The sequence below is a fragment of the Petaurus breviceps genome, unplaced genomic scaffold, assembly GCF_028583685.1.
Source record: "Petaurus breviceps papuanus isolate PSGF00001 unplaced genomic scaffold, PetGlider_PUasm1.0 128, whole genome shotgun sequence".
Taxonomy (NCBI): domain Eukaryota; kingdom Metazoa; phylum Chordata; class Mammalia; order Diprotodontia; family Petauridae; genus Petaurus; species Petaurus breviceps.
The window spans coordinates 4,335,052-4,359,990 of NW_027185664.1; the positions used below are offsets into that span (position 1 = coordinate 4,335,052).

Sequence of the window (24,939 nt, forward strand, 5' to 3'; positions counted from 1 at the left end):
AAAGACATTACAATAATTCCATACCTTTGACTTTCTTCTCCCAATCACACTTTAGTAACAAAATACTTTCCTGCTATGGTGAAAGAGAAATATGCAAGCAAATGTGGCACATCTTTCTTTCTGTTGAGAATTCCAAAACTGACCTTCCACAAGGCATATGCTCAAAGTAATAGACATTAGTTTGAATCAGTATTTTAATTAGGGATCTAAAGGTCACATAGACTCTGATAGTTTACTATGATGGCCCATATATTTAGTAAATTGGTTCTGTTTCCTAACTGGTCAGGTAATCTACCATGTTATGTCTGATTTTTAAGAGATTTATATCCTATTTTCTTTCCTGACTTTTTTTCTAACTTCAAAATGAAAACACAAAGTATTTCATTTCATTTTCCTGGTGTATACTAAATGTTTAAATTTTAAAATATTTATATATCATTTCAAAAGCAATTGTAATTTTTTAAAAGAAAATTCTATGGCTAAGAGAAATGCTTTTAGATTTTTGATGTATTTTGTCACAGGCTCAATTAAGAGCAAAAGCCTAAGCAGAACTCTGTTTAAAATTATCTTACCACATTTATTGAGCTTCAGAACCAATGCCACAATTTATCTTTTGCCATCTATGCATTAATAAGTAGCAATATAAAAGTGGAGAATCTGGAGTATTCTTTGATAACATAAGAAAACGGCAAAAATAAAACTTCTTATTCCAATAATAGAAACATATGGATTTTTTTTTCATATTCCTTCCAAAGCATCTTTCTTTGCAGCACTACAAAAGAAAATCTAAATGTTATGCCACAGAAAAAGCCACAGACCAACCATATGAATTGTCTTTGAAATGATTAAGTAAAATAGTTTACAGTACTAACAACCCCACACTTAGAAATCCCCACCCCCACTCTTAGAGTGGGCCATAATTTGGCTACTCATAAAAGAGGTAGAAGTGAAACTCTGCTAGGTTTCAGAAAAAAAAAGACAACTTTGTTATTGAAAATTCATTTAGTGGCTAGTTTGTGATTATTCTTCACAAAGATTAGGGACAGAAAGTGCCTTTTTTATCCCCAAAACCACCCTAACTTCACCATTTCAGTTTGATGACAACTATAAACTGTCATTATGGGACTACAAAGGAGTAAAAGTTAGGGGGCAGAAAAGATGGAGACAGAAAATGAAATGACATTTCTTTGGTCTATTGTGTTTCTAACTCATATGACCCAAAGCCCAAATGATAATTGCATACTAAGTACACCATATTCAACTCCAGGGGCAACTGTACTTTTAAATTCTTCCAGATATGCATACTTTGGAAAATAAACAGTATTTCTTGGAAGTGTTTCTCATCTCCAGAATCTCCTGCCTAGTCTGAGAGATTCCCTGTGTTTTAAGCAGCAAAGAGTAAGACTTACCTTTACCTATCCTGATGAAGTAGAGGTATGAAGCTCTGTTGTTAGCTTTCCTAGTCTACATTTCAGTCATATTACAATTACTTCTTATAAGTATTTTTAACAAAGGACATTTCATTAGGCCTAAATATTCTGGGGTTTTAAGAAAAAAAAATTTATTTGATGAAAGAAACATCAAATAAAGATAGATATAAAAAAATGCTTTGAGATAAAAAGGTTCAAGGTCTCTTCTTTGACAAAAAAAGACATTTTTACATTCACTCTCAAGAAGGCAGCCATCACCATAAGGTAATGAAAACAAACGTGCAATTTCCCTCAGTTCCATGTACTACTGGAACCTTTCCAGATTTACCATCTTTGACAACAGAGTCAGCACTTGGAGCTTTCCCAACAGGTTGGTTGCTATTGTGAAGTAAGTTTCCCTCACCTGACACTTTTACCTCAACCTGACTCTAACTCCTGGCCTTCTCCTAATCTGAGAATTGAGAGTCATGAGGGGTTTTGTGCAAAGGCTGAAGGAGATAACCCACTTGGTGCTTTATGAACCTGGTTAGCAGTAACACCCTCCCCCTAGTTCCAGAGCACAAAGGATACAGGACAGATTTTTTTTCTTGTCCATATACATCAGTCTGCATTTGTGTTACTGCAATCCATCTAAATGTTCAACTCAGAAGCTACTGAATATCAAACCTAAAAAAGACCCAAAGTCATCATCCTCTAGTACAGCCTTCTCATTTTATAGATGAAGAAACTAAAATCCAAAATAGGGGATAGGACTTGTCCAAGGTCACAGCCCTGGCAATAGAACTCAACTTCCTTCACACTACCAACTCTTTCTACCTATACTATGATAGATTCTTTAAATGCCAGAATCAGAGAATTTTAGACCTAGAAGAGACTAGGAATTCACTATGCAAGTGTGCCTTAATCAAAGGGTTCAACAGAAATCTTTTAGTCATGCTCGATTTAGCCACAAGTCTAAAGACACATTCTTAAATATCAGCTAATTTTCAATAAGTGTTAGCAAATTCATAGACTGTGATTTTGTTAGCCCTTCTATTCTAAAGTTAATCATTTATTTATTTAAGCGCAAGCTGCTGTTCTCATGAACTTTTAATCAAAAGAATTTTTAAAACAAAAGTAATCAGGCTAGAATTATCCTTCACAATTATAACATATCACATGTTGAGTTTCAGTAAACTTTTAAAATGTCAAAAACCACTATTAAGGATAGTAGCCACCAGTTTAGTAAATTGGAGATTTAGGACACAAATTACATATATGAACAATCTATTAATTCTCAGATTGGTGAAATGTTATGTGGTCTAATAGAAAGAGTATCAAATTATAAATTAGGAGTTATGGATTCTAGTCCCAGGTCTGAGACTAATTGAATTTGTGATATTGAGTTTGTCAAAGCCTCTGGAGCTCCCTTAAACTTTTAAAATTCCTCAATTTCAGTATTATGATAAAGAATTCATCTTCTCCTGTGGCTAAATAGACGAATGATTCTGTCTGTGAGCTAGGGAAACAGAGTGTGAGCCTACAAACCTTAAAACACAATATTTTGAAGTTTCAGAACACATAATCAGAAAATGGAATTAACAGCAGGAGGCAAGAGAATGAATCTTACTTTGCATTAATCTATATCTATCTACATTTTTATTAGAGAGATTAAGTAATGATATACCAATGCATGTGAACATTAATTATTAAAGCTCACCTCAACTCTCTAGTAGAAAAACAACAAAATGTATTTATAAAAATGTCTCCTTTTTATACACAGAACAGGTCAAAATCTAAAGACTACTTCTACTAATTTATTCTTTAAAAAAAATTCACAGGGCAGCCAGGTAGCATAGTGAGTAAGAGCACCAGCCCCGGAGTCGGGATGATCTGGGGATCGAATCCGGGCTCAGACACTTAGCACCCACCCAGAAACACCTGGACATGTAACCTTGAGCAAGTTACTTAACCCCAATTGCTTAATGGTGGCCAGGTGGCACAGCGAGTAAGAGCACCGGCCCCAGAGTCAGGATAACCTGGGATCAAATCCGGGCTCAGATACTTAGCACCACACCCAGAAATAACTGGCTATGTAACCTTGAGCAAGTTTACTTAACCCCAATTGCTTTAAAAAAAAAAAAACGCCTCACAATTTTTTAAAAATATGGCAAAATTAGGGAAAAAAAGTTTTAGGAAGTTGAGTTCTCCCATAAGAAATTGAAGAACTCTCCAATGAAGTCACAGCAGCTTAAGTACACCCTTCTCTGTATCAAGAGAACAACCGGATTTTGGCCCAGTGGGGACATGATTTATAATTATTGTGCACAATTTAGTTGAGTACCTACTGGCTAGTTCTATATGAGAAAAGTATTACCAAACCACCCATGTTGACTGATTCAGAAACATTTGAGTTTGGTTTGGTTTGTTCTGCCATCTGTGTCAAAGATGAAGTAGCTTAAGAATCAACTTATAGAGTGCCAATCATGAGTCTTCTGTCTAAAAAAATTCTCCCCCTCCAATGTGGCAAAAATGCTTTCAAATAAACATGAACAAAAGGTTGCATCCACATGCCTTAGTTTATCTGCTGCCAAGATGCTGGTGTGTTACTGGGTAGACCAATCCACTGAGTATAACATTGGCTTCAATTCCAACATTTCAGCCTTAAGTACAAGTTTTATTATTCAAAAAGTCATGAGAATTTGAAATGTTCTAACTATTTCATTTTTTAGCCCTTTTCTGAAACCAAATTACATGTACCTGAGAGGATGTTCTTTTAGTTTTCCTCTGAACGACTATAGAATTCCATGGCTCTCTTATTGCACATTATGTCTTGTGTTTTACTTTAAAATGTCTTATTTCTCCAAGTTGACTGCAAGTTCTTATTGTTACTGCTGAAGTCTATAGTGTCTAGGAGAGCATCTTGCACATAGTAAATGCTAAAAAAAATCTGTCATTTGACAATGAATATTGAGCACATGTGTCTAAATGAGAATCTATATACAAAACAGAGAGAAACATACATAATAAACACATTAAAATCCTCTTTGAATGGGTTATATTTATCTTTGGCCCTCAAATCCTATGATAGCAAATGATAATTTCCTACAATGTTGACTTTTGAGTATTGGCTCAGCAACAACGGACTGTGTGTTTTGTTCTCTGTGCACTAGCTTAGCTAAAAGTGGAGAAGAACATCACAAGAAGATTGGCTAGCCAACAATTATTATTATTATTGTTGTTTTTGGCCACAGCAACTTGTGGAGACCATCTACTAAATGAAGCATGGAGAGTTGGGGTACTCTGTGGTAAGAGAAATTTCACCAATGAAAATACTCATCTTTCAAAGTATAGGAGTATCTGCTTACATGTTCTGTGTATGTGTATGCATTATGAAATCAGAGCTATGAGAGAGATCATAATTTACTGGAAGACCCTGTCTTACAATCAAGAAGATCTGGTTCAAGATCTACCTCCAACACACACAGGCTGGGTGTGTGACCGTGGGCAAGTCAGCCAACCCCTCAGAGTCCCAGGCAACTCTCTAGGACTATAAACATTGCAGAACAGTTACTGATCTGCATTAGTAGAGGGAATTTTCCTACCAGGAATTCACAGACACAGTGAAATAACAGGATTGGACACCCTCCCCAAAAACATAATGAAAACCTTTTCATATCAGAAAATCAAGCTCATCAAATATTTTCATGTGTTAATCCTCTGATCACACCAGAAGCTTCAAACAAAAGATTAGCCTCAGCACGTGTACACAAAACACATTTTGTTAGTTGTCCTATAATGTATACACTAACATTTTCACTCACTGACTACACTGAAACATATTAATAATGCAGTACTAGCAACAAATCCTAAGACCTGGAAACTATGTTAGTATTATTTTTTTTAAAGATTTCTAGAAACCATTCCATATTTGGGTTTCAAATTTCTATAATTATACAAATAAAACAATGGAAATTTTTTGACAACCAGAAAGTGTCTTTTTGTCAAATCCCAGAGATAGTCTGTTTAAAGTTAAAATATGCCTAATATTTTAAAAGTTATAGATTTATAAATGATTCACAAATATCATGACCACTTAACAATACTAACATGTGAAAATGGAATGGAGAATTAGAAACCAATCAAATCTATGTAAACTTCTCCATCAAATATATTTCACTCTGCCAAGGCTAACTCCTCTACTTATGTCCTCAATCCCTTTCCTTCTCAACCACTCAACCACTTGAACTATTGCTCGTTCCTCTGACTCCTCATCAAAATCTCTTCCTATTCACTTGTTCCTGATATACCCCACCCCCAAAAGGGTCAAAGGAAAAAGAAAAGTAAATAGATGCACAAAAATAAAACTACAGTAGTTCCTTACTAAAAAGTTAAAGGTTGCCCACAGTTGAGGAATGACCAAACAAATTATGGTATTCAAATGTAATGCAACACTATGGTAAGAGACTATAAAAGAAATGGTTTCAAAGAAACCTTGGGAGGACTCCTGTGAACTGATGAACAGTGAAATGAGCAGAACTAGCAGGAAGAAAATCTATATAATAGAAACAATGTAAAAATGAGCAATTTTGAAATGGCCTTTTCTCAACTTTTAACATTTCATCTAGTTTGTACACACCTGTGGCATACATCTTCCTCATCATTACCTCTTTAAATCCTTATCTTCTTTCAAGGGATAGCCTCCTGATGAAGCCTTCACTGATTCCTATTCTCTCATTCCCCCCTCTTCCAGCTCCTAATGAACCTGCTCTCCTCAAATTTACTTCTATTTCCTTATCTGTGTCAATATTATCTTTTCCCAGCAGAATGTAAGCTCCTTAAAGGAAAGGATTATCTTTTGTCTTTCTATTCCTGGCACCTAACCCAAAGTAGGCGCTTAATTAATGTGAATTTGACTTTTTAAAACTGGTTTAACTAGGAAAGTCTTATATTTGTCAGTGTAAAGGAGGGTTAAAATTAAGAGAAATTTTTGTGCCTAAGATATCAAATTTGTTGACATGCTTACAAAGAAATGGGAGGAAATATACTAAATGAAAACCAAAGAGGATACATCTAGACTTATGTCCTTTTAAGATGAAAAGAAGTTCTGCCCTTTTGATTGAAGTGGTGGCAGTGTAAGAAGTTTACATGACTGAAAGAACACCAAGCATTATCACTAGAATATCCTAGGATATCAATATATCATTCTATTCATTTTGACCTACCAAACTGCCCTCTTTAAGGACTCACTATTATAACAGGATACAAAAAACTGCAAGAATGCTGTCAAAATTTAAAGGTTGCATTACCATGATATACTCAATACCTCTGAAAAACAGTGGAACCCTTCCTAATTTGCTTCCTTTAGGAAAGGAGGGGGGAAAAATTCAATATAAGCTCAAGATGCTAAAAAAGCAGAAATTATTTTTCTTTTTTTGCTGTGAGGGTAGCTATCTTGAGCTTACTACATTTTTGTCAAGTAACTTTAAAAATAATACATGAGTACTCAAATATTTTAAAAGGTTAATCTCATTGATCAAGCACTCATGAAGAGAAGCTGCATGAAATGAATAAAAGGCTGTCCACTGGGAAATTTATTTCACTAAATATCAATTTATACTTGTTAAACTACAATCCCCCCCCCCAAAAAAATCTTGCAAACCCCTGCAGGCATTCCATTTAAATGGAAGGAGGAGTGCCACTTATTTCTTGCTGAGATTCACTGAAGTGAAATATATTACTCTGAATTTATTTCCTGGCTATCATCCCAGACACATCATTAAGCAGGGCACTAATTAAGTGTATTTGACTGTACGTAGAAATTCCAAAAGATACAGCTGAATGAACACACACACACAAAAAAAATTTGTCACTGATACTAAGAATCTTTGACAGTTAATCTGCACCCTTATACAGTACAATATGAAGAATAGCTAAGCTAGCTAAAATTTCAGGTCAAACCCTCACCCATGTTCCTGTGAAAAGATTTCTTTCACTTATTCTAAAGTTATGATACAACTATTGTTTATTTACTTATTTGGTAAACAAAGTCATTTGTTTAAAAAAAAATCAACTTCCAAATAGTAGGAAAAAGAAGCTATTTGTTCAATGTGGCTCATGACTAGATACTTTCACCTTTTCAATAAAAGTATGCATCCCATACTCACTTTCCCCAGCCTCTATTTATCAAATCACAAATCCATCTTATTTCTATTGTACACATACTGAGATTTATAGCTGAAAACATAGAAATTTAAATATTAGATACTCTACTTGTCCACTTGTATCTGCAGCCTGCTGGAAATGTGTAGCCAGTGACGTCTCATCCTGGAAAACTTCATTACACTCCAAACATTTTAGACTATGTCTACAGAGTTTGGATGGGTCTTCATCCAGAGGCATAGCCGGAACGATGGGTGTACTTGAGGGAGCTGAGATAACTGTCCCAGTTATGCCAGACTGAATCTTTGTTACGTTATGTGTGCCACCTCCTGCAGAGCTCTGCAGAGCAGAGGATGCTGAGGAAGTATTGCTTGAAGGAGAAGCTATCATTTGATCTGCTGGAACTGGTTTTAAAATTAAATGAGAGCACTGCATCACAACTCCTTTTTCCTTATGTCCACGAGCATGGGAAAGCAGACTGCATTTGTTGTAAAAAACTAAGTTCTTTGTACAATGGTTACATGTTACTTCAATGCGCACACTCCGCCTGTCATAATGCTGAGTCAGACTCTTTTCCAGAGCAAACGAGTCACCACATTCCAAACACTTGTAACCCCGGGTTGGTAACGTGATGCCTGCATTAGCTGGAGGACTAAGGTTCGGGATGTAAACAGGGACTGGGTTGACGCTACTCAGCACCTTGTTGAAAGCTTCTACGACAGAACTTTGCAAAGAAGATACCACCTGGACTCTGGACACCTTTTTCGGTGGTTGTGAGGCTGCTGCAGAAATTATTGCCTGCTTTATCTGCTGCTGAGGTTTAGTGAGCACTTGGCGGAGTTCAGAAGTGGCCTGGGAACCTTGAGGCAGAAGATTAAGGTTGGCAAGGTGCACAGTCTTTGGCACAAGTTTAGCATTAGCAAGGCTCGATGCAGGCACCACCACCGTTTGCTGCTGAATAGCATTGGCAGCTTTTATGATGGCACTGCTGGCGCTCTGGACAGAAGCAGCAGAGATGACAGTGGCTTTCACTGTGGTATTGTTAGCGAGCTTCAAATTAATCACTTGGGACCCTGCCGTTTTCACTGCTGAAACAGGAAGGAAGGCAGTAGCCACAGGCTTGATAGTGACCTGTTTGGGAGCCAGGTCTGCAGAGGAAACCGTATTTGTGACCACAGCAGACTGGAGGGGTGCTCGTGGGGGAGAAGCCAGGACAGTGGCAGAAGTTGGCGATGACAAAAGTGACGTCACTGAAGCCACCATGGAAGGCGTCTGCTCTGAAGGCTTTTTTCCAGAGTCCGGGTCAACTTCAGGCAAAACCCTTGTCACCGTTCTCTTGATTTCTCCAGAAGACGTCTTGATGGTTTTTATGCGGACTTTAGGGATCGCTGGTGTTGACCCTGCAGGAGAAGATGGAGATCCCTTACTGCTGTTTTCACTGGAGACGCTCCTGGGACTATCAGGTGGCTTTATAGATGTTTTTTTTGCACCATCAATAAGACTCTGAGACTCAGGGGATTTTTCAACAGCACGAGGACTATCATTCATTTCTTTTGGTAATGGAGAAGGTTCTCTTGAATTGGCCACTGGTTCCTTACAGGTGTCCGTGGCAGCTTTTTTAGCACTAAGAGCTGCAATTGCAGCAATGCATGAAGAGAGTTTGGCTGATGATTTTGCCTTCGACTGGGCAGCACTGGGAAGACTTGCCTCATTTTTCTCAGAGCTTAGCTTTCCATCAAGTTTTTCAAGCAACTTTTCAGAGTTTTCTTTCAATTTATCTTCTACTTTCCTAACTTTGAAGGGCTCATATACACCCAGCGTCACAGAATTTGTTTCTGTTTCTCTTTTAATGACTTTGTTTTTATCTAAGGTGGTAGCAGCAGGAATTCCCGGCTTTATTAAGGTGTCCCCTCCAAGTGCTTTTAGCTTTTCATAGTCCTGCTGGGAAATTGAACCTGTCAACACATTTGCTCTGAAGTTTGAACGAATTTCCTCCTTATCAGGTGGGTCATCCACCTCTATTTTCTCATCTTCATCAAATTCTTCTGCACTTGAGATAGGACTAAACTGATTGAAAGTTGTCTCTTTGAGTTTTACCTCAGCAGGTCCATCATCTTTCAGAGACTTTGCTCCATCTTTATTATAACTTTCCAGTGTGGATGCTGTCAGGAACCCATTATGTAAACCATTGCCTGTAGAATGGTGGCCATCTTTATCAACTCCTTCAGAAGAATCAATGTTCCGGACATTTTTAACAATAACACTGACACCAACATCAGAGGATGATGGGGCATGTGAATCCTCATCAACATGAGCATTCTGTTTTATGTGACTTTCATGGTCATCGTGTCCAGACTCAATAGCTGCTTTCGGATCGACCATATCTGGGATGTCAAAGGCTGCAAGAAGATCATCAAAGTCTGGGGTCTTCATATCCCCCATGGTCATGAATTTGTTTAGAAGAGGTTCTGTGAAAATAAATGAAAATAATTTCATTAGCACCCGAATGAATTCTATATCTTAAAAAAAAATTATACCAGCAAACTGATAACTATTAAACACAGTTGTTAAATATTAGTAAATGTGCTTATGAGGACCAGACTTGCAGTCACAAACTCCTAGGTTCAAATCCTGCTTCTGAAATTTGCCAGTTTTGTGACCTTGGACAAGGTCACCTATATGGGACTCAGTTTCTTCACTTATTAAATGAAAGTGCTGGACTAAATAGCTAACTTGGCCTAGAGCAGAAAGAATATGCAGATTTTTTATTAGTGGCACATATGATAAAAAATCCAGGTGTGTGTTTCGGAGGGGAAAGTGGGTTAAAGAGAAAGGGGCAATATGATTTTAATTTCATGGGTAGCACAGCCTGGGCAGGAGCTTAAGCATCATCTAGTTCAATTCCTTCATTTTGCATTTTACAAACCAAAGCCCACAGAGATAAAATGACTTGCCTGAAATGACTAAAGCAGTAAATGGAAGAGCCAGGATTTGAACCCTGACTCTAAACAAAGCATTTTTTCCATTGGCTTTTACATTCAACTTTAATTAAAATTATTAACTGTTCCAAATCTGCTACCGTAACACCTGTTAGCAGTTCAGTTACATAACTATGGCGGTGGGTAGGTGTTTAGGTCCTACTGTACCACTACTTTAATAATGAGAGCTAATTAGGAAAAAAAGTTTTCTGTTAAAACTCTTGGGCAAGATGGATATGATCTACCAACTTTCTGAATGCCTAGGACCTAGGGGGGAAAAAAACAACAGAGAATGATTTGGTAGAATAACTGTAAAATGTAAAATCGGTCAGTGACATAAGCATTTGCTTCCAGAAATGTTACAGGAACATTTCACTTTGATAGCTATTAATCCATCTGACAAAATAATACTTATTAAAATCCTCCAGATTTTTAGCCAATATTAAATTTGACTCCTCATATATTTGGGGTCACTGTTTAAAAAATATATAGCAATAAAACAACCAATTAAAGATTTCCATCCTCATTCATGGAAGACAGAAAGAAGTCAATAAAATGGACCCAAAGGATATCCCTTAATAGATTTAATTAAGTACTATCTAGGTAGTGTGGCAATGTGGACTGATCCTAGAGACTCACAATGACTGAAGTTCTAATCCTACCTCAAGTATTTACTAACTGTGTAAGCTGGGCAAGTCATTTAACTTGTCTGTTTCTTCATCTGTAAAATGGGGATAATATCAGTATCTACCTCCCAGGGTTGTACTGAGAACACAATAAATTAATATCTGAAAGTATTCTGCAAACTGTAAAGCAATGTATTCATTAATTTAGATGAATACTTCAAATTGTTGTTCATTCGTGTCCAACTCTTCACGACCTCGTTTTGGGATCTTCTTGGAAAAGATCCAGGAGTTATTTACTGTTTCCTTCTCCACTTCATTTTATATATGAGGAACTAAGGCAAACAGGTTAACTGATGTATCCAGGATCACACAGATGGTAAGTATCTGAGGTCGAATTTGAACTCACAAGTCATCATGATTTCAAGCTCAGGGCTCTATCCATGGCATCACCCAGCACTGTATAAATTAGCATAGATCAAATTAGAGTATTGGACTTGCAGTCATGAATCCCTAGTGTTTAAACCCTGGCTCTGAAATTTACCCGTTCTGTAACTTGGAGAATGCCCAAAGTTACAAAATTGTTATTATTTCTAGCTGTCATTCCTATCCATTATTGGGAGTGGGGGTAGGCTGGGAGGGGGGATTTAGACCCTTTTTTCCTTTGTATCTTTTGCCCCGAGTTTTCCTTTTTCCCTTTAAATATCATCAGAACAAGTCATGCTTTCTCTTAAGCAGAAGAAAAAAAGTTTTCCCTCCACCCTTTCTCTTTCCTATTAAGTACAAGTAGCAAGCTGACTTTCCACCTGCCCTCAAATTATCACTCAGCTGACAGAGATGAACTTCTGACCAAATGAAAGCTGAGAAAAGCTCCTTCCATAATTGATTTTCAGCATGTGAAAATGGGCACACAAGAAGGGCTATCACTGTTCACTTCTTGGCTAAGAGGGGAAGACAGATTAGGAGTTGCCAACTTTTTGTGAAGAGTTATTTTCCATTTCCTTGAAACCATGGAGGTGGGGAAGGAAAGGGGCTTTTCAGAGCAAAGTGTTGGGAAAGTGAAATATTTACCAGCAGATGGAGAGTGTTGACCATCTAAATCCCTGAAAGAAGGAGATGAGAAAGCCCAGCTTCTGAATAATGCTTTGCTTCCCCCCACCCCCACCCCCAACCTTGTAGTCCTAAAAAAAATCATGGAGAATGCAGCAACCATGGGACTAGGGATTTAACAGATAAAGACTGGAGATTTTGATCTGCAGGTTGGGGATCCCGAATTAGCTAAACATTAAGGTTTATTCCAGAGCTAAAATTCTATCATTTTCCCTACTCAAGATGTTAGGAGAAAAAGCATCGATGAAGCATGAAAAATTCACAAACAAAAGTAAAAGGGAGTGAAGAAGAGGAGGCAGATAAGGCAGTATTGGCAGAACATTGGCATCATTATATAAAAATTAATATGTGTATTTAAAAAACAAGCTGTGAATCATGGAGTCCTATATAATCTTTTTACTATGCTTTGTATATGGATTTGTTAAATTCATTATTTTAAAACTTTTCAAAAATTAAAATAAATAAATACAAATAAAAAGGGAACCATACTTTGAGAACTGGATTCAAATCCTATCAGTAACACTTACTATATATGTTACCACAGTAACAAATGCAAGAGGGGTAGAAGAAAAATAAGCACATTAAAGCACAAACGTATGATTTTAAGTACTCTAAATATAAACATCCAGTGACTTATAAAGCATGTACAAGACAAACATAACTGGCAGTATTCTACACAGACTCCAAAAGGAAGAGAGATCTCGGGCAGAAGGTCAACTTTTCCAGATGTTTCCGTTCACAGGTGACATTTTGTTGAATGAACAAAACCCAAAATAGGGCTACTTCCTAAATAATATGACCCACAGAAAATCAGAGATCAATATAGTATTCTGAAGGAAAAACCAAGCAAAGAATATCCAGACTGTGCTATGTCGCAGGATTGGCACCTCAAATGCCTACATTTTAGACCTGTGATATCGATGGTGGGCAAGGAGCTGGACACAGAATTAACTAGAAAAGAAAGAGAATTAATCTGAACTCTGCTGGCCTTTAAATGCCTCCAAAACGAAACAGAACTAATCTTTTTAACACTAAGTACATCCTTGAGATAACTATAAATCCTGAAAATCTATGGTTTTCAAAGAGTAAAAACTGTGGCTAACTCAAAGGGCAAGACTGAAATATGGGGCAGGGGAGGGTGAGGAGTAGATTGTAGTATCTACCCAGTGATATGGCACAAAAAACATGACTGAGGAAAATTATGACTGGACAAGAAGTGTGTCAATCATGTATCATGAGTCAGGAAGGACAAGTGCACACAGTCTAGGTGCTGCACAAATACCCATAAAATGCTCAAATATTTTGTTGTTGTTTCCAACTCTACATGACTTCATTTGGGATTTTCTTGGCAAAAATACTAGAGTGGTTTGTCATTTCCTTGTTCAACTCATTCTATAGATGAGGAAACTGATGTCAACAGGGCCAAGTGACTTGTTCAGGATTACACAGCTAATGTCTCAAGCCAGAATTTAACTCAGGAAGATGAGTCTTCTTGACTCCAGGCCTGGCATTCTATCCACCGTGTCATCTAGCTCCCCTGTTATTAATGTTTATGAATGTTTATGAGTAAGAAATATTTATGTCTATCTATGTTGTTAAACATTAATACCTCTGTCTTCCACTTAACACCACATAAACAATATAGCTACCACTAGGAAACCATTCTCTGATCTGTCTTAGTTAACCATGTTTTCCCCATTTTGAAGATAAAAAATTTTGGTCTATTCTTCCTCACTTTCCAATTACACTCAATTTACAAAATTAGCTCCCCCTTTATAAATGTAATCATTTATGAAAACTGAATAAAGGGCATTACCGAATCTCAAACAATTCACAGACTGTCAGACCTACTACCAGATAGAAGTCAGAGAGGAGTTGCATACTCAGGGCATATAGTAACCAGAATATCTCATGAGAAGGTGAATACTTAAAATGTTTTCAGATGGTAATGGGAAAAAAAAAAGATATTAAATAACACAGAGAGAGAAAAAGCCTAGTGAGCAATAAGCTATGCTGAAGTAGTCAGGACAGGTCATTTTTACATATAACCAAGTTGCCTTGAAAAGGCTTCAGACAATACATGAATATCCGGGAACACTAAATGGGATTTTTATAGTGTCAACAGCTACTTGGACATTCCATTGATACGCCTGATGGTTGTCATGGAAGGAGAGGAGGAGGAAGGGAAAAAAAGTTGGGCAGGGAAAAGAAGAGAAAGAAAAAGAGAGGAAGAAGGAAAAAGGTAAGACTGCTACAGCATTCAGTAATCTTTAGTTTGTCACTCCTAATAACAAAAACACTTCCCATTCTGTATGCCTAAAAGCTCTCTTCTCACAACTCAGAGGGCTGCAAAGTCCAGCACTCCCATTCCCATTTGCCAGACTCAGAAAACCCCAATCCAGGTCTCCTTGTTCCAAATTTAATGTTCTTTCTACTATATCATTGTGCTCAGCAATTTTATGTCAGACTTGTCCAAAGAGCCTTTTCTCCCTTTCCTTTAAATGGTACCTGAAACCACTGATGAAACTATGGGAGATAGTTGTCACTTTACGTAAATTCAATTCAACTCCCTCCCTGCCACCCGCTCAGGCTCCTGGTAGAGCCCCCAGCAATAATAAGGACCCCAGGCTGTGCTGTCAGCAGAGCTGTAGAAGAGGCAGGGCCTTGCAAAGCCCCATGAGCAGTGGGAGAGGTTTGCAAAAGGGTCCACTTATGTTAAGTGAACTGGCTGCCAAAACCCAAGGTTTAAATTCACAGATCCATGCTAGAAAAATATTGGTTTTGGTATCACACTGAATAGAAATTCCTTGTAATAAGGGGAACTTAGGGTCTGGCAACAAGGAGAAATGCACTACTGAACTCAAGCCTGCGTCAAACATGGGGCCCTAAGACATCCAGCACCCATATACCACCGTCCAAATCAAGAGGTTCTTCCTGTGCACTGACCAAAGCCATTTGTCTGGCTACAATGTACTTCACAAACTACTTTTCTACAAGTGGCTTAAGCCCATCTCTTGGAGGAAAGGGGGAAGGAGAAAGAAGGTGGGGATTAGTGAACCAAACCAGGGAAGAAAAGTAATGAAACATCTCGGAAACATGGAAGGTCTGTAAATGGATTTTCAGTGGTTTTGAGAAATAGGAGTTGGCCTCCTTCACTGACCTAAGTTTCAGCTATAAACAAAAAAATGCATAACTGGCATAACGTTCTGAGTACACTGGACAATTTAGAAGGTATCACATTGTCTGAAACATAAGAAGATTGCTTTTCTGAAGGTTGGTTCATATGTCTGGGTTTGTATAATATGTAATAAATACTACTATCTGTAACCTCACACTTCTTTTTTGGTTTATAGAAATGTTCTTCAAACCCACAATCACAATGTCCTATTACCCTTTACCTTCCCACATTCTGAAAGGTAAAATCAAATTTTCCTATTGGGGAAAAATGCTTAATGCTGTCATTTAAATTCTGAAAAGCTATGTCTAAAATAAAGGAAAAATGCTGATACTTAAGGTTTCCCTATATGCTACTGTTCTAATTGGTTTTTTAAAATCATTACAAAAATGTCTTGCATTTTTCTTAAGAAAAAAAAAATCCTGACTTAGATTCCTAATCCTCTTAGCAATTTACTTTCTAGAAAAAAATGTCTGAGTTACTGAAACATAATTAGTCTTCTAATTCATTTGAATCTAGTAAAATACATCTTCCCCCAAAGATCATATGACATCTTTTCATTTAGGTATAAGCCCTTTAAAAATAACCTACCATTTCAAAATAGGATCTGTATTTGCATTATATCTTTTTATCCAATATCTTTTAATAGCTCTGTATGCACACATACATATATAAATTTAGACTGGCACAATTTACAGTAAAGGAAGCTTACGTCATTTGTCTAATGTCACATGGTAATTCTATCTGCCATAGAAGGTAATAAAATGAAAACCTCTATAATCCTTTCCATCATCTGTCATAATCATCAAAAACACAATCTCTCTTCTTTTCTCTCCCTGTCTCTCTCTCTCTCTCTCCCTCTCACACACACACACACACACACACACACACACATATAAATACTGACTCTTAAGGCCAAAGTTACCAATCCCAGAATTAACCGTCTTTTATCTTGCTCCCCAATAGAGAACCATCCCTCACAGAATCCATTCCGAATTTCCACCTGAAAAAAAGCTAAGCTAAAGTAAAAGGCTGAGGCATGAAAGGCGAATCTGGGCTAAAAACTGCCCTCAAACAGAAAAGATTACATACCTGAAACATAGCCAGCAAGATGCTGGTACTAAGATACTAGCCAATATATCAATCCATAAAGGTTACCCAAATTAGTGGAAGAAAAACATTAACTGAATTTAATATTTTTAGATAAAAATTAGGGAAGTATAAATCATTCTAATCCATTCTTTTCACTAATCAAACAATATGCTGGTGATGCTATATAAATTTAGAATAATGATAATTCCATAAAATAATGATGGTGTGAAAACAGGGCCCATAATCCTCTTGGGTGGGTGGGTGGGGTAGTGGCTTTCTTGTCACTATTTCATTTCTAGAAACATCTGGCTGGCTGAGTTTTGTCAATGTCTACTTTTTTCCACTGGACCATTTAAAAAAAATCATTCCTTCAACAGTTAGTTTTAACAGATTTCACTATTTAGATTTCCCTTATTTTTTTCTAATATCAGCTTTCGCTATTTTTATTTCACATATCCATATGAAAACTTCCATTTTAAATCATACATTCAAAGCATTTTATATTTTTAATTCCTCTTCAAAGAGTGAAAGAAGTGGAAAAGATGAAAAGAAACAACCCCAGTGATTATTTTTAAAAGATACATGGGTAAGCGACAAGAAATAATGTTTTCTTGTCTTCTTGGACTTTAACAAGTGTCCTTTCCTACAGAAAACATTAGCTTTTTTCTTCGTCCTCCATCCCCATTCCCTTCTTACTCTCTTCAATGTTCAGAGTTCTTGTTCCTGCTTCATTTATCAAAGGCTAAACTCAAATGAAAAGGAAAAATAATTTCTACCCCATTCCTTATTCCCATCTGCCCCTAGCCCACCTCGACCAGACTGGACTGTTAACTTGGGGGAAAGATCTACTCACTGCAAATCCATCTGAAGCACTAAGTCAGGAAAGCTACTTGTGCAGTGGCTCTGCTTCCTTCTCTCAGCTTTTCCTAGCCCAGCTGGGAACAGATGTCAGTTCTGTTGCCAAATGAAAAATAACTGACCGGCTTCATCTCTCGAGCAGCTGTAGTGAACTATGGCTGCAGTGCTCTAAGGAAAGAAGGTTATGGGTGGCCCTGAAATAATTCCATTCAAAGCTGCCATTCCGTGTGTGTGTGTGTGTGTGTGTGTGTGTGTGTATAAATATGTGCATGTGTGTGCATATGTATATATATATAAAGTAGCCTAGTGACTGGAACATAGTAGGTATTTTATTATTGTTATTCTTAGCATGTTGTAACAAAATTATTATTGTTATTATTAACATGTTACACACACAAATACACACATAGTAAATATTTTTTGTGTTAAAGAACCCCCCCCCAAGTGAATTATTGTTGTTCAGTCACATCCGACTCCTCGTGACCCCGTTTGGAGTTTTCTTGGCAAAGATACTGGTTTGCCCTTTTCTTCTCCAGCTTATTTTGCAGATGAAGAACTAAGGCAAACAGGGTTAAGTGACTTGCTTAGGGTCACACAGCTAATAAACGTCTGAAGCCACATTAGAACTCAGGAAGATGAGTCTTCCTGACTCCAGGCCCAGCACTCTGTACACCGTACCACCTGGTTGATCTCAAAAAATGAATAAGTATTGTGAATTTTTTTTAAAGAATTAGTTATAAATCTGAAACTAGGGGGGGGAAATGATGTTTTCATTTTGTCTTAAGTCACAAATGTGATCAAGTCTGGCCTTTCTACTCCACAGTTAGTGAGTGCTAAAAAAGAAACTGGCTTCCATCTTTTTCTGCCTGCCTGTGGCCAACCACTCATTTTCTAGTGACGTGAAAGCAGCCAGTATCCCACAGGACTACATACCTTCAGCCACATACCTCCTCTTCCCTCTCTCATATTTCAACCCTTGCTGGGGCAGACAGGTACATAAAGAGCCCAGTAACCTAATCTTGCTTAACCACCTACAATAGTGATTTACAAGACATGTAATTCAACTGAACAAGAATTTACTTATAAAGCTCCTGCCACATGCAAAGCAATGTGCCTCAGAGCTTTGGGAAAGACAAAGACTTAGAAGATACAATCTATAATCTCATGGAGTTTACAATCTAGTGGAAACAAAAAGAAGATGGCTCACTAAATGTCCACAAGTCAATATAAAAGGTGGCCTCTACCCTTCTTTTCAAACACCAACCTTCTCCCAATGATAATATAAGGCTGCAGACCATATGATACAAGATCACCACTGTTAATGGCAAAAGGTCTTTGCTCAACTTTGGGGCTACCATCAAACATTCATTAATTAAACTATTCTATAAGAAAAAAGTCTAAAACAAGTAGTTTATCCATGTCTTTGGTCTCTGATATAAGCCATTCCAGAGTAATAATTTACAGTTTTTCCGAATCAAAGACAAATTTCACAAGATAAAACATATTTACAAAGCATAGGTTCATTCATCATATAGAGTTTATACCATCAAACAGAATAAAAATCATTTAGAATGCTGGTGCACCCAGGAGAATCCTTTTCCTAAACTTATTCAATCTTCTTCTACCACTCCATCTAAGGATTCTCCTTTCTATCAAAGGTGAACTCCAGACACTTCCATTAACTGAAGTAATCAAAGGCTTCTTTCTTCAATACCCTAATCAGGTTAAGTCAGGGGGAAAAAGGTAATTTTCATAAGTGGATCAATCAAGGGCCTCCCTAGTCCCATCATCACCCCAACTTCATACTCAGGGAGACCAGAATTCCTTCCTGAACTTTTACCCAATTTCTTCAGAAAAAGGGCTTTGGTATGAAGAAAAAAGTTTAGCAGAGGGGATTGCATGTTGTTTCCTTCACTAGATAATGAACTCCTTGAAAGTAGGGATTATCTTTTATGTTTCCTTGTTATCTCCGTACTTTGTATCACTGTGTTGAACACAGTTGTCTGGCACATAGTAGGTGCTTTAAAAAAAAAACCCAAACCACCTAAACTTTTTCAGTTTCCTTACCTAAAAAGTTAATTAGGCACCGATAAATCCTCAAGGGCAGCTGGGTGGCTCAATGGACAGAGCTCCGGACCAAGTCCAAGTCTGACCTCAGACACTATGACCTTGTGTAAGTCATTTAGCCCTCTTGGTCTCCTTTTCCTCATCTATAAAATGAGCTGGAGAAGGAAATGACAAACTACTCCAGTAACAACAAAATCTCAAAAAGGGTCACAAAAAGTTGGACATTGAAGAGGTTACCCACTAAGAGGGTTAGGGTTGCTCTGGAGACCCCAAAATACCAACACACCGGGTCCTGCCGAATGAATTTGACTCGAGTCTTCTCAGCCAAAGAAAAGAAAAATTTATTAAAAGTTCACTTGTATTAGATACAGAGTAAGTCTGTGCTAGGTCATTCCATGGCACTCTCACTATTCTATGTCACTCTCACAAACATGAAGACAGGATGGGGTCTTATATACAGAAGGTTGTGGGAGGAATCTAGGGGTGGTCTAGGGGAGGAGTATGGGGAGGGTCTTCAGGAGGAGTTAATGAGATCAATGAGTGATTAAAGGTGGGGGGCCACCTGGGGACTACAGACAATGGTGGGCTAGGCCAGTTCAAGGGTGGGAAGTAGATGAACAATGGGGGCTAGGCTAGTAACTAGGCTAGAGGTCTGGCCAGCAACAATGTAAGGCTTATTGCCTCAAGCAAATGCTTCATCAAATGAGGTGATTTAATCAGAGTCCAAGGGAGATTTCCAGAGACTGTACCTCCAGCACTCAAGGAGAGCTAGAGGGGGCTCCCAGAGCCCATACCTCATCAGACATGACTCATACAACTGAACAAGTTCTTCACTGAAACAAGTCAGGAAAGAATTTCAGATTGGAGAAGCATTTATTTCCTAATACTTTAAGGGAAAAAAGGATGCTTTATATGTTTCCACATCATCATCTCAAAAAAAATTAAAATTGTAGGTGATGTAAACGATAATGGAATACTAATGAGCCAGTTTCCACGTTACCAATGCATTTGAGAAGTGGAATATACCATATTTTCAAGGATATTTATGACTGGAAAAGGAGAAGGGAAGGTGGAGTATGGTGTTAATGATGCAAAGTATAGCAATGACATCCAAATTTTTTTAATTTAAAAAAAACATTGATTTTTATTTTCCACATATGCAAAAATTTTTAAAGTCTAGAAGGTAGCTTCCAGTACATTGAGTAAACCCTCAGTGGAGGATTTTTGTAACTACATAGACAAGAATCACTCAGGATAAGAAAGTATGATGGGATTATATCCTGCAGAAGTCCCATGATGATATGGTTAAAGAGTCACTCAAGTCTTGAAGAATAAATATATGTTGAAGAATTGATTGATTACCCTATGTTCTTCACATTTAATCAAAACATTCTTACTCTTGCAGCTGCCAAGGAAGGACCTGACCACAGACATGCTAATGGGTACTATAGCCAAGTTCTAACCTGCTCTGGGTAAAAGTGACTTGCTCAATTATTAGCCTGTCATTCTGGTCTGAAAAAACAAATGAGAGCATTAACAAGTTGGGTGAGGCTAGGACATTCCAGAAAAGAGGAATGAAATAAGAGGACATGGTTCCAGAAGGTTGAGCAGATACTCTCCATTATTCTACCTAGAGTTAGCAAAGCTTCCCATAAGAAAGATAATTTCTCATAGGTCTTCATGGTAGCGATGACTAGTCTATCCACTGCCTTTTGTTGTTCTAAGTAAGTTCCAGAAAAATAACGAAATAAGGCCTAAGGTGGCTCAGTGACTAGAGAGCTGGGCCTGGAGGCAGGACGACCCAAATTCAAATCTGACTTCAGATACCTGGGAAAGTCACTTAGCCCTGTTTGTCTGTTTCCTCATCTGTAAAAATGGGGTGGAGAAAGAAATGGTAAATCACCCCAGTATCTTTGCCAAGAAAAGCCCAAATGGAGTCACAGAGTCAGACATGTCTGAAATGACCAAATAACAACAAAATCCTGATTCCATTTATAAAGGGCTGCATTTCTGTTTAATTCCTTCTCAGGGGATATTTAATACATTTATGGATTGGTTTTCTGCTTATCCCTCTATTCTCCAAGTGATTTTTTTGTTTATTTGTTTAAGTAAGGCCTATTCCCGGTATATCTGGCTTCCCAATATGAAACTTGTGCACTTGAAATATTTTTATAGAAAATAAAACTATAATATCATTCACTAACGGTCCCTTATCAAAGCAGAGCCACTTCCTTGAATGGTGGGTTTCAAAAATAAGTGTAAACAATAACATTCAATTAACAAATGTGTCAACTGTCCTTTCCTGTGAATCTGCTTTGATAAACATAGACAGGTCTAGCTTTATGTAAATTTGCATCACAACAGATTGAATCAAGAAATCTGCCTTCCAAAATAACAACTATATTAACTTTATTTTACAGCATTGTGCTCTTTCTTTCTCCACTCCTGCCCCCAGACTTAGTGCTTCCTGGCCTCTCATTCCCTCCTACCAAAAAAAGCCAAAAAACAAAAGCCTAAAAAAACCTCCAAGTAAAAGTGGAAGAATAAACCCTAGGAGAGACCACCCGGATACAGTGGGATGGGCACTTGGCTTGTGACCTCTGGGCGTGGAGAAAGGAGACCCTATGCCCTGCTCTCCCCCCTCCCCCTCACCTGTACCTTCCCATACTCAGGTACCATATGTCTGTCCCAGGCCCATGCATGTGGCTCATCCCCTGCTGTCTGTTTCTATGTCCAGCCCCCATGTGTCTGCCTCATGGCTAACCGGCACTCATGTGCTCCTTCTCCTGCTCTCCCTTCTCTCTGTCCCAGCTCCACCCCATGTGTCCTTAGACTTTAAAGTATGGCCTTCTGACTGAGTCCAAGTTTTACAGAACAAATCCTTTTACTAAGGGCATTGGTTCTGTGAAGTTTGGTTTCAGTCAAAGGGCCACACCTAAGGATGTAGAGGGCTACATGTGGCTTCGAGGCCAAAGGTGCCCCACCCCTGCCTTAAACCATGTGTGGGCCCCCTCCTTCCAACAGTGTGTGACTCCCTGCCTCCCCAACTCCCTCCCCCCATGTCTATGTTATAGAAAAATTGCTTTACTTAGAGGTCTGCAGAATGGTCCACTTATGTAAAGTGAGAACTGACTGTACAGTGTGACCACTTGTCTAGTATTTCCAAGATAGGCAGAAACAAGAATTTAGGGATATAACACTTTTTTTTTTTAACAAAGAACAATTGCCCAGAAAATGAATGTCATCCTAGAAAAAAAAGAGGTAACAGAAAATGGTGGCAGGGAATAGAACTCTAGGCCTGGAGTCAAGAAGACCTGAGTTCAAATCTCAGACACTTACTAGCTGTGCAGCCCTGGGAAAGTCACTTAACCTCTGCTTGCCTCAGTTTCCTTACCCTTAAAATGGGGGTATTACTATTACCTACCTTACAGGACTGTTGTAAGGATCAAATGTAGTAATGTTTGCAAAAAGCTTAGCACAGTGTCTGACACACAGTAGGAACCATATAAATGCTTATTCCCTTCCCCACCCTGCCATAAAGCTACCTAGTTTTGACTGCCTCCTATTCTGGTTTTCTTATTAATTTTCTTTTATCATCTTTTTTTTAAATCTATAAAAATAAAGATAACTACATTGACCTGACCACAGAAAGGTTGTGAGCAATTTTTTAAAAATTGAGAATCCTTGAAAAATCACAAAGTATTTTAGACAAAATTCTGCCTGGTTCAGTAAACTACTACAACGCAATTAGTTCTGGACACCGATTTTCTTGGAGGCTTTCTAATCTCTTTATCTCTACAAACATCATCTGTCATAGACTAGAGACCCTATCTTGTCTTAAGATCTGCATAACATTTTGGTTTTGTAGTCTGATTATGGGTGAATTATTCTCCTCTGAAAGAACAGTTTGTGATTTAGTCATAAATCTTCCCAACAGTCTCATATTACTCCAAAACTAGATTCTTAATTCCAAAAAAGCAACAGTACTTTAGGAAACTGATTGGGGGCGGGGGTGGAGGGTAGGGAGGGGAAATGCAAATGAATAAAAATTCATATTCTTTTTTTCTTTCAGAGACAGGAAGTAATTTAAAAAAAAAAAGAAGTAACCAGCAGCTAACATTCATATAGTGTTTATGATGTGCCAGGCACTGTGCTGACTAAGCCCTTTACAATTATTATCTAATTTGATCCTCATGTAAGACTGGGAAGTAGGTGCTATTAAAGCTGGCCCCCAAAAGGTTTTTCTACAAAAATCAAAAGGAGAGGAAATACTTTCATTTTTCTCTCTAAATGTGTATTTTTCTGGTTGCCAATGCTTCCCTTAAATATAATATTTTCATTGCCAGAAGAAGGCCTAACTATACCTTTAGTTTGGAACTTTAAATCCAAATCTCCAGCACAGATCAATTGCATTTTACTTTAATGTACTGGGGTTTTTTAAACCAAATACTAAATAACAAAATGCTAATGAAGCTTTCACCTATTTAAAAGCATATTAAAGTACAAAATTCCTGGAAAATGTACTTAAGGAAACATAAATAACACACCAAAAATATCACCAAACTGAAACCCATAGCTTATACCTAGACCCCTTTGTGTAACATGATGGATAAGATTCAGGTCACACCCAGAATATAAATCCTCTGTACTGTTCAATCCCTGAACCAAGAAGATACTTTTGTATTTACCGAGTATCAGTCTTCTGAAGATATTACTACTACAAAAATCCAAGTCAAGGGCTCATAAGCCATCTTCTGAAACAGTTAAGGTGGGAAAGAGAATAAATGGTTAGAGATGACAAGTGAAGGTACCTGTGGGATGATTCACACGTTAGCGAGAAAGAGAAAAGGGGTATGGAGAAAGGGCAGATTGATACGAAGTTGGGAGAGGACAGCTGAAATGAAAGAAAGATAAGTAATACAGTCCTTCCATGGCATAATTTGGGTGGCTAATGGTTATGACAATGGAGAAAATATTCCTAAAATGTTTAAACAATAACTAAATATAAGGCAGGCAAAGGAGTTATTCGATTTCTTATCTGTTATCAACATGCTTATTTCACCCATGCCAGTCTTATGAATGTGTCAAGGGAAAATATTCAAGAATGATTTTTTTAACAGTGAGTTCAAATATGATCTTCCTCCAGCATGCACTGATTACTGCTAACACTAAAAGCCTGCATTACTTGCTCTCTTACTCATGTCCTATATCCCCATAGGTACAATTAATGTGTCTTACTAACACAGGAATCTTGTAATCAGAGACCAGTGGATCATACACTTTCCCTTATAGACCATCTAGTTCAATCCCCACATTTTATAGATGAGGAACCTGAGGCTCACAGAGGTTAAGTACCTCTGTAACAAGTGGTAACAAGTGGCTGAATCAGAATTTGAACCCAGGTCCTCTGCCTCCAAATCCAGAACTTGTCCCATCACCAAAATTGTTCCTTATCAATTAATAAC

At 37.7% G+C, this 24,939-nt stretch overlaps 1 protein-coding gene across 27 annotated transcripts in view; it reads right to left on the bottom strand.

The window, feature by feature from the left end:
* LOC138171653 (zinc finger protein 532) overlaps nt 1–24,939 on the bottom strand; it is a 116,467-nt gene that overhangs the window by 59,059 nt on the left and 32,469 nt on the right. For 26 of the 27 annotated variants that reach the window (XR_011170970.1, XM_069101377.1, XM_069101243.1 and 23 more), the window contains one exon: nt 7,683–10,039. Coding sequence is in view for 26 of the 27 variants with exons in the window: in XM_069101243.1 (XP_068957344.1) it covers nt 7,683–10,039 (2,357 nt within the window). In the remaining variant the exon portion in view is untranslated. Of the gene's footprint in view, nt 1–7,682; nt 10,040–17,402; nt 17,629–24,939 lie in introns of those variants that run through there. The other variant, XM_069101394.1, reaches the window with a different exon arrangement.